At 48.6% G+C, this 17,510-nt stretch overlaps 1 protein-coding gene across 7 annotated transcripts in view; it reads left to right on the plus strand.

Moving 5' to 3' along the window:
- Msi2 (musashi RNA binding protein 2) overlaps nt 1-17,510 on the plus strand; it is a 380,976-nt gene that overhangs the window by 323,294 nt on the left and 40,172 nt on the right. For all 7 annotated transcript variants that reach the window (XM_085829677.1, XM_085829678.1, XM_085829680.1 and 4 more), the window contains exons 9-10: nt 2,441-2,555; nt 11,859-11,933. In XM_085829677.1, the coding sequence (XP_085685803.1) occupies nt 2,441-2,555; nt 11,859-11,933 (190 nt within the window). The remainder of the gene's footprint in view (nt 1-2,440; nt 2,556-11,858; nt 11,934-17,510) is intronic.

The raw sequence follows: 17,510 nt of genomic DNA on the forward strand, positions 1-17,510 counted from the left end.
CTTCAAACTCTGCTGTCCTCAATACCCGTCTAATGGCTGAAAATACATCCTGTGTATGTACACACACGTGTATGGTGATCAGAGGCCAGCCATAGCCGTCAGTCCTTGTCCCCTGCCTTGTTTGAGACACAGAATCTCATTTCCCCCTGCTTGAATCAGTTTTGCTGGCCCACAGCATCAGGGCATTCTCCATTTCCCCAAAGGGACTACTGGAATTACAGGTGTTCCAGCCACGCATCCAGCTCTTACATGGCCCCTGGACATTTGAATTCAGGCCTTGATGCTTGTGTGGCACGTGTCTTTATCTACTGAACCATCCCCTGGCTCCCCAAAATACCTTACTTTGAAGATACTTGCTCCTTCACGAACTGTGAGTTTCCGGTGCCCGTCTCTTTCCTGTTTCTCTTTTACCATGCTCATTTCTTCTACAAAAAAAAAAAAAAAAAAAAAAACCAACTCTAGTGTAAGCATATCCGTCATGTACTTTGATTGGTTTTTGTCTGTTTTTAAAGACATTTGTAGTTACCATTGTTTGAAGAACAAGAATAATACCTGCTAGATGGTTTCAGAGTTACTCTTTTAGGTCAGCTTTTCTGCTTAATCACTGAGGGGGTTTTTCTGTTCTGTTCTATTCTATTCTATTCTATTCTATTCTATTCTATTCTATTCTATTCTATTCTGTCTTTCCTTTGTTGAGACAAGCCCTTGCTACATAATCCAGGCTTTCCTCAAACGTAAAATCCTCCTGCTTCAGCATTTCAAGTACTTAGATTACAGCCATACACTACCACCCCTGGATTTATAATTACTAAAGGTTGTTTATGTGTATGTGGGGTTGGGGGTGGTTTCAAGACAGGGTTTCTCTGTACAGCCTTGGCTGTCCTGGAACTCACTCTGTAGACCAGACTGGCCTCGAACTCACAGAGATCCGCTTGCCTTTGCCTCCCAGGAGCCCAGATTAAAGGCCTGGCTGTTATTACAGTATTTTAATTAGAGTATATCTAGGATGAGTGTTATCAGATCCTCGTGTAGGTTCCCCTTTTAAGGGATATGTACTGCACACAATCTCGCTCACCCCAGCTGCCTCAGACACACCATGAGTAGCCATAGTCTCCTATGATACAACAATACCCTCGGCAGCTGCTGCACCAAGTGAAGCTCTTGCTCCGGTGCCATATGTCCCCAGACTGTTCTTAAATAAGATACCCAACTCTTCCTCCTCTGTCACCATCAGGCTCCTGTGATATTGCTGTTGGCTGCTCTAAGTGCCCCGCTCAGCCCATCTTTATCAGCAGTGGGCTTGATTTACAGCCAACAAGGCTTGTTAAATTCACCTGGCAACTAAAAGCAGGTTATGCTGAGCAAGCTCAGGCACTCCTGGCAAACCACCCAAGAGCTTCTGCAGGCCACGGAACGGTTTGCTAAGGTTTCAGGGTTTTATTGCTTGTCTTCATTCATGTTGGAACGCATGTGCCACATGTGTGGAGGTCAGAGGACAACTCGGCAGGGTCTGTTAGTTCTCTCCTCCCACCACGTGAGTCCCAGAGAACGACCCTCAGGGCATCATGGTAGAGGGAAAGTGACCTTGCACTGAGCCATCTCCCTGGCCCTAAGGTTTCTAGTTTGTGTAGGTTGGAGGGTTCAGTAAGTGACCTCCGTGTGCAGGAGTAGAATGGGAATGGGGGGTTTTGGAGGCAGAAGATGAATGGAAAGGTCAGCAGCCACTAAAAGGCACAAGTGCTGAATGTAAAACCAGCTGTTTATAGGAACAGAGCCCATAAGAAAATCTCAGGACTCTCATGGGGAGTGTTACGGTAGTGTGGGTTCCAAGGGCATGGCGGCATCACTAACTTGGTAATTATAACATGTGGCTGGAAGGCCTTTGCCTGATGGGAGCAGACTGTGGTATGATACTTCTGAGCCTCTGATGTTCAGTGTTTATCTGGGAGATGGAGCCAGGACTGAGTACCCTCCCTGGATCATAAGAGAGGGTCTCTGATGGCCTGATGAGAGGAGTCCCTGGCAGGCAGGACCATCAAGGAATCTGTCTAAAAGGCCAAACAACCATGAAAGATGATTATAATTGCTGCTGCTGCTGTTGCTGGGGCTGGTATCTGCAGGCCCATCCATCAGCTGTCTCCGCCTCCTTAAGCCCTCAGGCCTTCTGCAGCCACTGGGTTGCAGCCCCGCGTGTAGCATGTCGTCCTCACTGCCCTTCCAGAACCTAATTTCATCCTTGTAGGTTTTTCCAAAGCAGGATTTGCACAAGTGGTGCGGTTTCTTAAATATTTATTTTGCAGGCCATTTACTCAGCACCGCTATTTTTACAGTGAGTAAGGAGCAAGGCTAAAAATAACAGCTCGTAACCTGATCGCTTCTGCATCTGACATTTACGTGGAATTCATTTGCATCTCATTTGTTCTCCTTTTCTGTCTAACAGGTAGAATGTAAGAAAGCTCAGCCGAAAGAAGTCATGTTCCCACCTGGGACAAGAGGCCGAGCCCGGGGGCTGCCATACACCATGGATGCGTTCATGCTTGGCATGGGGATGCTGGGTGAGTCTGCATAGGTGCAGGGCTAGGGGTGTGCAGTGGGCGGGGCGGGGGCGCAGTGGGCGGGGCTAGCAGAGCGCAGTGGGTGGGGCTGGGGAAATGCAGCAGGCTGGGGATGAGGGCTGTGGCAGCCTGTACCTGTGACCCACCCACCTGAGTCACCTGGCAGTTGGGCAAACTGAATCCATCCAAACTTCAGTTTATCTGAGCTGCCGTTCCCTCATCTTCTAGGTCGATAGGTTTGCCTTTGAGGTGGTCTTGGCAGTCTGTTGAGCGTATAGCATTATCACGCCTCGAGCCTAGCTTGTGATATGCTTGAAATTCTCTGGCCATCCTCTTCCTCAAACATGACACAGGACCGCACACCCGTCTCTGTCTCAGCCTTCTTGGCCCAGTGAGAGTTCCTCTGACCAAAGGATTCTTTGCTGCCTGCACTTGTGTGGACTTGGGCTACTTTTTTTCTAAAACTTAGGAGAGCAACTGAAGGGTGGCAAGGGTGGGCACTAATCCTGTCTATTTAAATGATTAACATTTTTCTCTTGGGATATCAAAATTTGCATTTAAATGGATGTTTTAAATAGCCTGTTTTACTCTTTATTTGCAAAAAAAAAAAAATGATGAAAGACAAAGTATGTTTGTTCTGACTAAAAATGATCTCTCCTGGCTTTTAGAGAAATTGAGTTGCACATTATGCCCCTTTCCTTAAAGGTATCTCTGTCCGCCCTGCGTAGATAATTGAAAATCTCACCGCTTAAATGGCATGAAGGATGGAGAAAGCGGAGGAGATGCGTAATGGTGTGGGTCGCAACAATAATTAGAAATTTCAAGGCGAGAGAACGGTATTTTAGTGCAAGTTATTGTGTGTCGGGAAAATACTAATTAAATGGGATAAATGGTCGTTAATGGTAAAATTCCATTCAGGCACATGAGCTGTCTAGTTTTAATGGGTTTTCATTTGGCTTGGCTAAGGGTCCCTCTTCTATATTGTTTGATAAGCTCTTTATGTGTTTTCAGATTTGCTGCTGTTTAAATCATTCCTGGCTTAGTTTTAAATGTATTAAACTTTTCATGCTCTTACAAAGAATTGTACCTACTTGTCTGAGAAAATAACTTGGGCAGGTAGAGCTATATGGAAGAACTTAAAAGACACAGCACGGTACCATTGAGAATGTTTTTTTAAATAGCTGTCTTAGTCAGGGTTTCTATTCCTGCACAAACATCATGACCAAGAAGCAAGTTGGGGAGGAAAGGGTTTATTCAGCTTACACTTCCATGCTGCTGTTCATCACCAAAGGAAGTCAGGACTGGAACTCAAACAGGTCAGGAAGCAGGAGCTGATGCAGAGGCCATGGAGGGATGTTCTTTACTGGCTTGCCTCCCCTGGCTTGCTCAGCCTACTCTCTTATAGAACCCAAGACTACCAGCCCAGGGATGGTCCCACCCACAAGGGGCCTCTCCCCCTTGATCACTAATTGAGAAAATGCCTTACAGTTGGATCTCTTGGAGGCATTTTCTCAACTGAAGCTCCTTTCTCTGTGATAACTCCAGCTGTGTCAAGTTGACACAAAAATAGCCAGTACAATAGCCAATCTACTAATTCTCTTCAGATTAATTTTTTAGGCTTAACAGAGTTTACGAGAAAAATCCTATTCTTGTCCCTTAGAAACTGCCTATGTGATTCTAAAATTTACCTTAGAAATAGAAATGGGAAAGAAAATAATTTTCTTTTAAAGAGAAATAAGAAAACACTACTTTGACTATATCCCAAAACACTGCAAAAAGCTACAGTAGTTAAAACAATATGGTAGGGCTGGAGTGTAGCTCAGCTGATGGAGGGCTTGCTTAGCATTCATGAAGCCCTGGGTTCAATTCCCCAATACTGCATAAAAGTGGGCTTGTGGTGCACACGAGTGAATGCAGCACTCAACACGCTGGAGGTGGTGGCAGGGGGATCAGAAGTTGGCTGCATATTGAGCTCAGAGACTGTGTTATGGTGGACAAGATTATCCCCAGCTGGCTTGACCCCACTAGTTTTCTACTTAACAGCAGCGAGACAGCCGTCTGTATTCAGTAGACACTGCTTTGACTATTGAGTTTGGATCTTTTCCCAGGCTGGCAATTTACAGCGCCACACTCCCTGGAGTAGCTGGGCAGGGGCAGCTCCCGAGCGGTAGCTTGTTAGAGAACAACCGTGTGCTCTGTCAGGAAGGGACGCAGGCCAGTCTTGCATGCAATGTGCTGCTGTCACTAAACTGTGCAAGTCACAAAATTGGGTGCAGTAAATACAATGGGTGCACTGTTGTCGATCTGTGATACGTTTATCAGAGTGTAATCCATCATCAACTGTGAGAACACACACTTGACAGAGGAAATTAAGAGTCTCAGTAGATCCGTGAGCATACATGTAAGAGGATATACGTGCATGCATGTGTGCACTGCATGCATGGAGGAGCATAGTTTCTCACTGGTCCTGGAACTCATCAAATCAGCCAAACTGGCTAGCCTGTACCCCCAAGGAGTCCCCTCTCTGTTTCTGAGCAGGGACTTGAACAGGACACCCTAAGGAGTTGAACCTCAGGTCTCCATGCTTGTGCCGCAAGCCCCCACTTCATAACTATTACTTCTAAATGACTGTCAAAACCGCACATGTTGGTCTGTGGCAGAGTGCTTAGCTCTTGGTATGTAGGCACCAGACTGCCTTCCTGGTCCCCGTGGTGCACCGTGGTCCTTAGCTCTTTAGGAGGGAACAGAAGAACTTCATCCTTCCCGGCTGCTTCCTTGCTTGGGTGTCCTTCCTCCAATGTGGTAGTGTGGCCTTGGGTAGTCTACTCTTTGGGTAGGGTCACCATCTCCACAGTCCATTGTTTGCATATCAGTCCTGGGCCCCATGATGTCCCCACCCCTGACAATTTGGCTAATGACCTTGGCTCCTACAGGAGGAAAAAAAAAGTTATTTAATTCACTGAAGATCTAAGCATAGTGACACACACCTGTAAGCCTAGCACACAGGAGGTAGTGGCAGAAAGATGAACAGTTCAAGGTCATCCGTGGCTACAGGGCAAGTTTGAGGAGTCTGGACTATGTGAACACCTGTCTGATAAAAAAATAAACTAAAAAGATCCCTGACGTTAGCCAGATGCAGTGGCTCACAGCTGTATTCCTTGCAATGAGGAGACTGTGGCAAGACCACAGATCATGACCAGTCTGAGCTACATCAAGAGACCCTGTAGAAACAAATTAATGAGACCCTGTCAAATATTCATTACTGAAGGGAGTTTTCTAAAAAAAAGAGTATTCAAAAGCAAAATGTATGAGCCATTGAAATGTTAAAATTCATTCATCCACCATATGCCTACCAAGTGCTTATTCTGTGCCGCAAATGTTCTAGACATTTAGGAGGCAGCAGAGAACCTTGCCTCCCAGGGAGCTAGTGTTCTAATCAGGAGCTGAGACAGCAGCCAGCATGCTGGTCTCATGACTTGGGGCTCCATGGAACTCATTTTTAAAATATCCTTCAGGATTTTCTCCATCCTCTGGGAGGTCTCGGAAAAGGGGGGCTGACAAGCGTATGGGAGTGCGTCATTCTTTCTTGATCTCACTTGATATGGCTGCCAGCATCCTTGGGGAAAATTCAGCATGTTTTGACAGTAGCTTTCACAGCCTTTAACGGGATAGCTTAGAAGATGCTAGAGATTCCTTTAAAGAGTGTAGAGGACTGAAGTGGGGGAGGAGAATTACTCCAAGGCCCCACCTCTTGCTTCTGAGCCACAGAGAACCAGAAGCAACTGTGCCACATCAGGTAGACTGCAAGCCCCGGGTCCGGTCCCACTGTCCACATTCTGTGGGAACGCCCGTAGTCATCTAGCCCTGCAGAGTCGCCCCAGTTTTCCTTCGTGAAGGTGGACTTAGTGAAAGCGAACATGTGGCTGTTGATGCATTTGATTCCTCTTGGTCTTCTCTGACTTCAGCCTCGTGATCCCACTGCCTTTAATTAGCTCTTGGCCTGGTTGGGCACGTGCTGTTCATTAAACACATGGTAGCAAGAGCGTGCAGTGTTGAAGCCTTGCAGAAAGGTTTCCCTTGGCCTGGGGAGAAGAGGGAAGCTGCTGGGCAGCTGGCCACTCACCATAACTAGATAACTTTATCTTCACGTGTTGCAAGGGATCCTTACAAATCCCTGATCTGGTGCTCCCCAACATTAATGCCTTCCAGATTGAAGGTGATAGATAAATAAATAAATAATTGTTGAAAAGGCCTGGGGAGCTGTGATCTGCTGACACTCACCCCAGAACACACAGCTTAGCTTCCTAGAGTTGTCTGTAGTCTCTACTGGAACTTAGCTTTCCTCCAAAAATACTGATTTGAGTCCATTGTAAGGAAGTCTTATCTGTGCACCTGTATCTTGGTAGCCAGAAGCAGCTCAGACAGAGTCCAGCTGTGTCTTGCCCCTCGGAGCCATGGGTCTGCAGAGCCTTCTGAGATGGTGAGACTGTCCTTTGTCTGCTGGTCAGCGTCATGACTGCCAGTTGAAGCTGAGTGTGCACACCATCCATTGAGCATTCCTGATGTGGCTCTTGAACCCTAAGACGGAAGTTCTCTTTTCAGATAGTTTTAATTAAGGTTAAGTTAGCATGGGTATGGAGGATCCCCAACAAAAATTAGGAGAATTCTTGGGCTGTGTGTCTTTGTAGACTGGCTTTCGAATCCTTGTCCATGACAGGCTCTTGGAACTTGCCTGACCTCATGGAACTATCATGGTATCATACCCTAACCCTAACCCTAACCCTAACCCTAACCCTAACCCTAACATGGTGCCACAGGTGTAACAGTGTTCTCTGGACAAATGGCCCTTCTCTCTTATCTCTTTAAAGTCAAGGGTCTGGGAAGAGCCTTTTTTCAGGAAACTAGGTGGTTGAGTAATAACCTGGATGAGCCATGACCCATGTAGGGTGCAAACCTTTCTCAGTTAAGAACAAAGATCTAAAGCCACAGTTCTGAGAAGCCCGTGAGCTTTCCCAGGAGAGGGCCATAGAGAGAACTTTACAGTACACTCAAGTTCTATTGTCCTTTTCTGACTTGAGCAGCCACAATGGAAAGGCTGTGTGCAAGGAAGGTGTTCATCCAGGCAGAAGGCTTGATTTTTTTTTCTCCCCTTTAGTGACAAGAGATAATTACTGTGGGATTGATCAGGCATCCAGAGTACTGGAGCAAATAAATTGTTCAGTGGCCAGTGTGGGAGGGGCCCAGCTGCTAATGGAAGTGGTGGCTGGGTCATCCTGCTGTAATATGGCTTGATGGAGCGTTCGTGTGGGTCTACTGTAATGTGCTATTGATATGCAGCCAGCCAGTTTCCCCCGTGCGGCCTGGGCCCTGAGCCACTGGAGCAGAGCTGGGCTGCACAGACGCAAATGAAGAGGAAAATTGAAGTAATGTTGTATTATAAATTTATAATTTCATCTTCCTGGCTGAGAGGCTGTTCAGCATTGGGGGTATGGAGATGAGATTCCCCCCAGTGTGGCAGGTGTGGAATTCTCATCTTCATTCCTTGGGCAATGATGATACTGGCCTACAATATTGGGGTGAGGCCCAAAGTTGGTGTGAACTTGACTGTGGGTTTCTTCTTTGGTGTTGAAGATTTCAAGGTCTGCGTGGGGGAAAATGCATGCAATCAGGTCACAGGGATGGCTTGAGTACAGGGAGGGACTAGCCATTCCACCATCCCTCACCGCCATCTAGGAAAGTGATGCATGGCCTCTTGCTCTTGCTATCAAATTAACACTTCAAATTTAGGACCTTGATCTGAAGTTAGAGGCAAAGGAGCCATTTTTCATCACGAAAGCACCTAGGCAGTAGTGATTTGACTGTTTACCTATAATCCATTTATCAATATTGTTGAAACAGTGCTATTAGAAGTCTAGCTCTGAAAGATCTGGTTTGATAGTTATTGCCCGCGCTTTTGTCCCCCCTGGTAAGAACACGCTCAGGGCAACCGGAATCTTCTGCGGCACAAGCTTTATTGCTTACTTGTTCAGGAGCCAGTGGAGAAGAGAGAGAAAATGGCGGAAACCCGTCCCTTTTATGGAGGATTGTCCTCCGCCTCGGACGTGTCGCTCCCTGATTGGAGTTGTAGTCACGGGGAAGGCAGAGCACATGGGGTGGAAAACTACCCCGGCACATGCGCAGCTTGCTTGTTTACTACTTAGAATATGGGTGTCAGCGCCATCTTATAATGGCGAATGTGAGGGCGGCTCCTTACAGATAGTAGATGATTAATTTAGAGGAAAAATTGAGCTGCCCTGCCAGGAACTAAATTCTAGAGAACACCCCATCATGCATGTGCTCAGTGAAGGTCTCTGAGGTCTAACCACTGCTCTACTCTCCCTCTCCCTTTCCCCCATTAGGAACTCATTGGGAGTTCAGTGGCCTCCTAGGCTCTTTCCCCTCTGAGAACACTGGGTATGAAGTTGCTAAGCCATTCTGTCTTGCCTGTAGCATCTGCCAGTAAGGCATCAGGAGGAGGCTCTCACCAGGACAGAGCCAGTGGCAGGCCTAGATGAAGTAGAGATAGCACAGTTGGCCAGGGAATTCAGTGGGACCGCACATGTGGGAAGGCTCCAGCTGTAGCAAGAACCACAGTTAGTCACTGCTGACCATTTAGGTACATCAGTAACCCCCTGCCCCATGGCTGGTAAGGCTTTCTACTTGTGGTAAGACTCAGACTCTAAGAGAAAGGGGAGACCCCTGTCTCGGGTCAGAGTTCTGTGACAGAATCCCATGGGTCTGGCTCAGCTTTGAATCAACATTTTTTTTGTTTTTCTCAGTCCCAAATGCTAGGAAATCCAAAATGAAGGCACTGGTAGAATGATCGATTGTAGGTGGTGACACCTACAGTCAATGTCATGATGGTACTTTGTCCTTGTGCATAGTGAGATAGTTAGTGGTCTCTCTGGAACCTTCCTTAAAAGAGCATTCATTGTCTTAGTTTGGGGTTTATTGCTATAAAGAGACACCATGACATGGCAGCTCTTATAAAGGAAAACGTTTAACTGGGGCTGGCTTACAGTTCAGAGGTCTAGTTCATTATCAGCAGGGCAGGAAGCATGGCTGTGTGCGGGCAGACATGGTGCTGGAGAAGTAGCTTCAAGTTTTACATGTAGATCCTCAGGCAGCAAGAAGAGAGTGACACTGGGCCTGGTTTGAGGTTCTGTAACCTCAGAGCCCACCCCCAGTTTCCTCCAACATGACCACACTGACTCTAACAAGGCCACACCTCCCAATAATGCCATTTCCTGAGTCTGTGGGGCCCATTTTCACTCAAACCACCATTAGCCTTAATCCCATTTATGAGAATCGTGCTCTTGTGAGCTAATCACCTCACAAAAGCCCCACTGCTAATACAGCGCATCTGATTGATGATTGGGATTTCAGTGTGAATTTAGGGATACTCAAGCATCCAGGCTGTAGTCATCCCCAAGGGCATGGTCATGGGCCAGGACTAGATTCCAAGTCTCCTGACTTCCAGACCCATGAGTGACCTGGCACCAGTGGTGCTCCACTGTTCTCACACAGAAGCCATTGACCAACATCTACAGCCATGAAACACCTACCTTTGGGCCTCTGAGGCACAAACACTGACTGGCTGGCAATGGGAAGAGCTCCAAAGCCTGGCTCCTGGGGGTGAGGAGAAGGGGAAATGTAGAGAGTGGGCCTCTGCCCCAGCACTGGCTTGGAGGGCCAGACTGTGCTTGGTATGACTTGTGAGAATCCATGGGGAGGTAGCTAATCAGCCACCAGAGCTTGTGCTCGTAATGTGGCAGAAGAGCAGAAACGTGTGGAGAGTGGCTACTGCTCCCTGTCTTCTGGAAAGCCTCGGACCTGTCCTAAGTCCACAGCTGAAGTGGCTTTCTACCTGCTGTTTGGTGGAAACAGAAGAAATAGCTCTGACTTCCGGAGGTGGCAAAGGTTATTGTCAGGAGCAGTGGTGCCCAGAGTTGACAAGAAGGCTGGGGAATAGAACCTGGAAAGCAGACAGGAGTTTAGGGAGCTGAGCCATCCGAGCCCCAACTCCCAGCCAAGGGGACAGCTAAGGAATGGCCTGGTCAGAGGGCCACTTGGCACCTCTGGATGCTGGATTGTCCTGCTGATGCCAGAGTAAACGCAGAGCCACCTGCCCATCCTCTGCCCACTGGCTCTAGACACAGGTCCCCATGAAAGTTTGCATTGGCCTGCCTCCAAGGCAGGGACAGAGTTCATTCCAATGCTAGCTGGCCTGACACCCAGCAGACAGCCAACCCAGAGGCCAAAGTAGAGGGCTGGCCAGTATGCTGGTAGGAGATTGTGGTGACATCTGTGGAGTAGGATTGTACTGAGCTAGCTCACACTGGGTAGAAGGAGGCAGAGTAGGTCTCTGAGGACAGGGACTGGTGACATCTGTGGGTTATGATTGTACTGAGCTAGCCCACACTAAGTGGAAGGAGGCAGAGTAGGTCTCTCTAGGAACAGGAACAGGGACAGGAAGTAGTTGAGCTGCTGTGACCAAGAATGTTCAAATATAAGAAGGTTACATTCACCTTTGCCATAGTCAGAATAAAGACCTGGGCATGAAGACTGAGGGGCACGGTGCTAAGGTGACCTCTTTAATGGAAGATTGCTTCATAGACTGGAACAGGCCTACCCCTCCAGGACTCGCCAGAAGGCTCTCAGCACCCCTCAGTTCAGAGTCACCCTAGGTCACCACCCACCATACATTGTCCATGAAAATTTAAAGACATATGTCTGTACAGTTTCTGTGCTGGGACACGGCCCCTGCCTCCCCCAGCTGTAGCTTGCAAAGCTGAGAGGCAGCCCTCTGTGTGGCTCCTGAAGAGTCAGTCCCGGAGTACCTCTGCCCTATATCATCCTCTGGCCCCTGTCCACTGCTTTGGAAGAAGGCAGTACAAGGACTTTAATCTCCTACTGTCAACATCTTTAAAGCAAAGTACATTCGGGGTAAGCTCTCCAAATGTCAGAGCTGGATGCAGGCACTGTGTTCTGTCTTCCATGTGGCATTTACTCGACAGGTTCATGAGCTTTGGTACCTGGGCTTTGGGCGGTCTGGCTGCCTAAATATGGGTTAATTGTAAACATATTGATGGTCACACACCTAGCCACGTGAGAGAGGAGAGTCGGCCTGGAGAGAAACCATCCCCAGAGACACACAATTCCGTGAATCTAACCACAGCTGATGGTCATTGCTACCTTCCCTGGAATATCACTCCAGATCTAAGGCCACTGTCTGACAGCTCTTTCTTTCTCTGTGTGTTCAAGGCTACCCCAACTTTGTGGCAACCTATGGCAGAGGCTACCCCGGATTTGCTCCTAGCTATGGCTACCAGTTCCCAGGTGAGTGGCTTAGACCCTGGGGTTTGGCTGCATCTGGGGAGTGGGGAGGAGCAGACAGATGCTCCAAAAAAGAACACAATTTGCTTACCTATGTATGCGAAGTACCCTCTGGTCCAGGTTAAGGGTACAGTTGGGGCTTTCCAATGGACTAGAGGATTTCCTTGATGCTGGTGGCAAAAATGGCGGAGAGAAGAGATAGGAAGCCCCCTCTACTCACCTCCTTTCCCCACAAGACTATTCTCTGTCTTCTTCTGGGGGACTGAACTCTGGACCCAGGGCTTGCTGTCACACCAGCATCCCTGCTACCTGTTGCATCTATCTGTTAATGCATCCCAGCCTGCCTTCCCTTCTTCCTCTCTCTAACATGGCCTGACTGCCCTGACATCGGGCTCTCCTGCCATATGTTGATGAGGTACTGCAGGAGTCAGACTTGTGCTTTGCACCCTGAATGAGCTGTGTGGATTCTCATTCTACTCCACACAGATAGCAGAGCATGGCACTGCCCACACATGCCCTGGTGCTTCAGCTGAAGGAGCAGGTGGGCGTGGTCTGGGGGAAATGGGAAGGGTGCTGCAGGAAGGGATGCTGTAGGAGTGTTGTGAGGTAAACCTCCTCACAGTCAAGCAGTACAGATGAGAATATATTAGGGTGCCTGCTGCGTCACAGTCAGAGGCCAGATAATATGTCCAGAGGTAAAGAAGTCTGTGCTCCATGGTTCTCTGCGGGGGGTAAGGGGGTAGGAGGGCCACACTCAGTGGCTGGACTTAGGGTTACTTTTGGTGGTTATCACGTCTCTACTTGGAAGCCTGAGAGAAGTGATGAGCAGAAGGCACAGAAAGCTGGCCTGAGGGAAGGCTTTCTTAGCCTGAGGAGCAGGAGGTTGGAGGAAAGATCTAGCACTGGCCTCAGCTCAGGCTTTGAGATGGAAACAGAAGATATTTAGGGCTATGTCCTGTGATTCTGGCCAGCATTGGAAACGTAGACACTTATCCTATCTCTGGTACCAACTGGACAAGTGACTGTGGCAAATTACCCACGTCTGTGCCTTGCTTCTCTTGTTTGCGATTGGATGTTGGGTAGAACCATTGAAAGAATGTGAGGTCTGACCATGGGGTCAGAGGCAGAACAGAGATAGACAGAGCTTCAGAAGTTCAAGGTAGAAGGGTGAGCACAGCAGCTTCCTTGGGACCTAGGCAGGTTCCCCATCTGAGAGATGCTGTCAGCAAGGACCCTTGGTGGGCCCTCCCCACAGCCTCTCTTGCAGCTTGTAATAGCCTGGACTCTGGGACCAGAATTCAGGCTAGAACTGTTCCTGGGTTATCCCCATTACAGGCAGGTACAGATCTGAGGGCACAGAGGGAAAAAAAAAGTCCAGACAGTCTTGATTTCCAGCTTCTAATACTTCACCGTTAGCCAGCATCTACCTGTCAACTAGGTAGCATTGATCGCTAAAATTTAGATCTGTAGTAATTAAAATCCAGGAGAAAGGGAAAACTGAGTTCTTCATTCACACTGGCCACATTCCAGTGGCTCAGGAACCACATGAGGGGGTGGTGGCTGGTCTCAGAGTAGAATGTAGGGTTTTCCTATCCCTCTAAGGGTTCTGTTTTTCAGTGCTATTCAAGAGATTAAAAGAACGGATGTGGTACTGTAGAGGTGAATGCAGAATTAGAGACATCATTTGGAGCTAATGAAGTGGATCCTATGTTGAGACTCCTGTCTCATCTGAACAAGCTCAGGAAGCATTTGCTATGGCTCACCTCCTTGGGTCTACCCTAGACAGACAGACAGACAGACAGACAGACAGACAGACATGCCAAGGTGACCAAGCTGGGACTGGGCAAGCTCAGTGGTGTTCCCAGGTGCCTGAACCCTTCTGGGAAGTCAAAGCTTTGATAAGGAGTAGGCATAAAGTCTATGCCTGGAGATGCTGTTCATCTTCATCATGGCACCAATTCAACTGTGGCCAGTCACTAGGGCTAAATGGGGTAGAAGTCAGCCTTGAGGACAGACAGATGGTGTTCCCTGGCCCATCAGGTGAGCGATCCATTCTCAGCCACCAAAGTGTCTGCCTCCCATCCATTGTGGTCACATTTTGAAGCCTTTTGGGTTTTTAATCTCACGGTCAGAGACAACCAGAGTGAGGCACCTGTCTGCAGCTCAAGGAGGTGTGTGGTCAGGCTGAGGTCAGAGTTCACCCCACTCCTGACCCTGCTAAGCCCCTGCTGGTTCTAGACACAAAGCCTAGGCTGACTCCTCTGTCCCTTCAGTCCTAGGCTCAGGGTGTAGGCATTCCCTTTAGAATCAAACATGACATCATCACAGAGTTTAAGACTTGGTGGGCTTCTAGGGCAGGAAGCTTTAGAATGTTCTGACATCAGTCTCTTGTCTCCTGCTGTAAGGGATGATGGAGGTGGGTGTGGCTAAGGAGGCAGTAGGGGTGCAGAGTGATCCCTTGAGATCAGAGCAGCGTAGTCTACTGCTTTCTCCTCCCCCACCCCCACTTCCGGGGTTCGGTGAACAAGCTCCCATGCCCTGGGGCTGGATCCTGGAACTTTCTGACACTGTCACAGATCTTATCACTACCACATTGTCCTAATCATTTTTCTTTGTGGTCTCCATGGCCTTACCCTGTGCCCACTTCCCATTTCTTGCTCCTCTGAGGTTATGTGTGGGCCCCATGCCCTTCCTAGTCCTTTTGAGTCCATCTTCCTAGAGACACACAGGGCTAGAGATGACAGCCCATCTAGGTTCTCAAACCACGCAGACCCTTCACTCACGACCAGGAACCTGAGTCCCTCTCAACACAAAGGAATCTGATGCCCTCCAAGCTGTTCTTTGCACCCGACTTGACCTTTGCATCCATCCCAGCTGCTTAGGGTTCAGGTCTCACCCCACTTGTGTGGTATGTAGTCCCAATGGATCTCCCTAGACCACACAGCTGTGCTAAATAGACTTAAGACCTGCGACCACCTGCAGGATTCTTTGAGAACAGACAAGGTGTGGTAAAAAAAAGAGGCTGGATGCCGTTTGTCAGTATTGGGGTCAGGGCTCTTTTCTAGGAAGGCTGGGGTATGACCACTTTGCAAATGGCTCCTGCCTCTCATGGTCAAGGGTGTTCCCTGGCCCTGTGTTCTCATCAGTGTTGAGTCTGGAATGGCCGTCCTGTCATCGCTCTGCCCACTTCCTTGCCCAGGAGCCTTCTGGGCCCCTCCCTTCTATTTACTGTCAGCAGTTTCTAGTGTTATCTCACTCACTTTTCAAATTATTTGCTGATTTCGATGTTGGGGGGATGCAACTGTTACTAGCAAGCTCCTAACAGTGGCATCACAAGAATGGGGTTTGCCGTCATTTCTAGAGAGTACATACCCCTGCCAGAGCCACCCAATTGCTGGCAGGGCTCACTGAAATCTGTCTTATCTGGCTGATGGAATGAATGAAAATGATTTTTTTTTTTCTGTTTCAAATTCTGGAAGAGACCTCGTTGTTTTGCTTCAGAAAACGTTTACGCTCCCATTCCCTCCCACTTTGCTTCCTGAGTACACTGTGGCCAGTCCCACCCCCACACCACCGGCAGCTCCCCCAGAATGTAGGGACCTGCTCACAAACTTCATAGGGCCTTCATAGAATCCAGGAAGATGCTGCTGCTTTAGAATAATGATCAGACAGGCTTGCTAGGCGAGCTTTTAAGTGCTGGTGGCCCAGAGGGGTTGCAGCTGATCTAGAGGGAGTTCCTGTGTCTAGTGTGAACACTCACACCCTTCTACAAAACTGTGTGGAAAATGGAATCTGAAAGAGCATCGGTGTAAACACTGTCTGGTTGCCATTGCCTTTGGGGCTTGTTTCCTGGTGGCTATTGCCACAATAAACTCACCTGGCTTTTGAGAAGGAATAGCAGAGTCATAGCCCTTCCACGTGCTTCACTGATGGGCACTGATCTCTACTGAACCCTCCTTCTCCAGTTTCACCTCCCTGCCTCATATGCCTTACCCCTACCCCATGGCACTGCCCGAGTGGGAAGGGACAGGACACCTGGGACCGTCCAAATCAAGGCTACGTTTCAGGGCTCGCTCTCTGAGAGCCACCCCTCCCCAGAAGGATCGTGTCATGATGACCCTGTCTGCTTCCCTTTTTGAAATGTCCCTGCTCTCTGAAGTTAGTAATGATAGTTCAGTTGCACGGACAAAAGCTAGTGTTTTCAGACCGTGAGTGACCCATGCTCTCCTTGACTCACCCCATGTGAGTGGAGGATCTGTACATCTGAATGTCAGCATCCTTGGTATTCACACAGCGACAGTTTGGCTCCCCTGGTTAAAGATAACTGATGCAACCAGTTCCTTTTTTTTCTCCTACAAGCTTTCTCATGAGCGGTGCTGTAAAGAGTTCATCTGCACTGCTCCCTAATGACATCTTACGTTTCCCCCTGTAAGCAAGTGAGGTAGAAAAATAAATTGTTTACCACGGACATGCTGTGTGCTGCCGTCTCTTAACCTGAGAGTGTCCTGTTCTTGCTCCAGGGGAGGTGAATGCACTAGATAGCCAGCACCTGGGACGGCCGAGTGCAGTTTGTAGAAGCATCCCAACTTCCCCCTGGCTGTTGCCTGGCCCCAGCTCTCTCCCCTCTGTCTCGGCACTCTGGCAGAGCGCCCTGGGCTTTCGATGGAGGTGATCTGTCCTTGAGCAAAGACAGAGCATCTGCCTGTGACAGCTGTGGGATAGCGCCCTGCCCCTCCCTGTGCCATCACTCCCTTCTACAGGAAAACAGCATTTCACATCTGCATAAGGGATGGGTCTGTACATATGTGCACACACTTGGGCATCCATTTGCTCTCCAAACTCCCAGAGCAGTATAGGTCAAAGGGCAATAGACAAGTTGCTGGATGGTGATGTGGAGGGTGGGTCTCTTATTCTAGGGCCACTTCTTAGCCAGGTGACCTTGTGCTCTTAAAAAAAAAAAAGAAAGTGACTTTTTAATTGAGTTATACTTGAGGGATGGTATATGCATGTGTGTCTGTGAATATGCTGTGCAAGTCAGTAACCGCCGTAGAATGAAATTCTGAGCATCCAAGTGGCTAATGAAGTAAGCTTTCTAGAGTGATCTTCCCATCTTTAGTTCTCATGGTGGTGCTGCCCGGATCTGCTCATCAGTGATAGGAGTGGCATCAGATTCCCCCAGGGAAGCAGGGAGTCCCGGGGCAGGCCTCGGGGCAGGTCTCAGGGCTTTGAGTGAGGAACTGGCAGGGGAGTGTGAATCAGGTTTCAGAGTGAGTCAAGGCCCCAAAGCAAAGAAGAGTTGGAAGAGGGTTTACAGTGGAGGATGATAGAGGTGGCCTTCCATGGCTGGTTAGGGTGTGCAAAGGGCAGAATAGAAGCGTCAAAAGTGAGTCCAGAAGGCTGTCCCCTCCTGTCTGCACCCCATCGCCTCAGTTTTACCTTCTCAGCTACATTCCTCTCCCTTGTCACAGGCTGGCAGGTGGCTCTTTGGGATCTTCCAGCACTGCTAAGGACAGTAAAGGTTAATATAGCACCAACTGCCCAAAGTCTCATTGACTACCTTATCTGCAGTGTTCCAGGCTG

The sequence above is a fragment of the Mus caroli genome, unplaced genomic scaffold, assembly GCF_978045245.1.
Source record: "Mus caroli unplaced genomic scaffold, Mus_caroli_1 scaffold_13, whole genome shotgun sequence".
Lineage (NCBI taxonomy): Eukaryota > Metazoa > Chordata > Mammalia > Rodentia > Muridae > Mus > Mus caroli.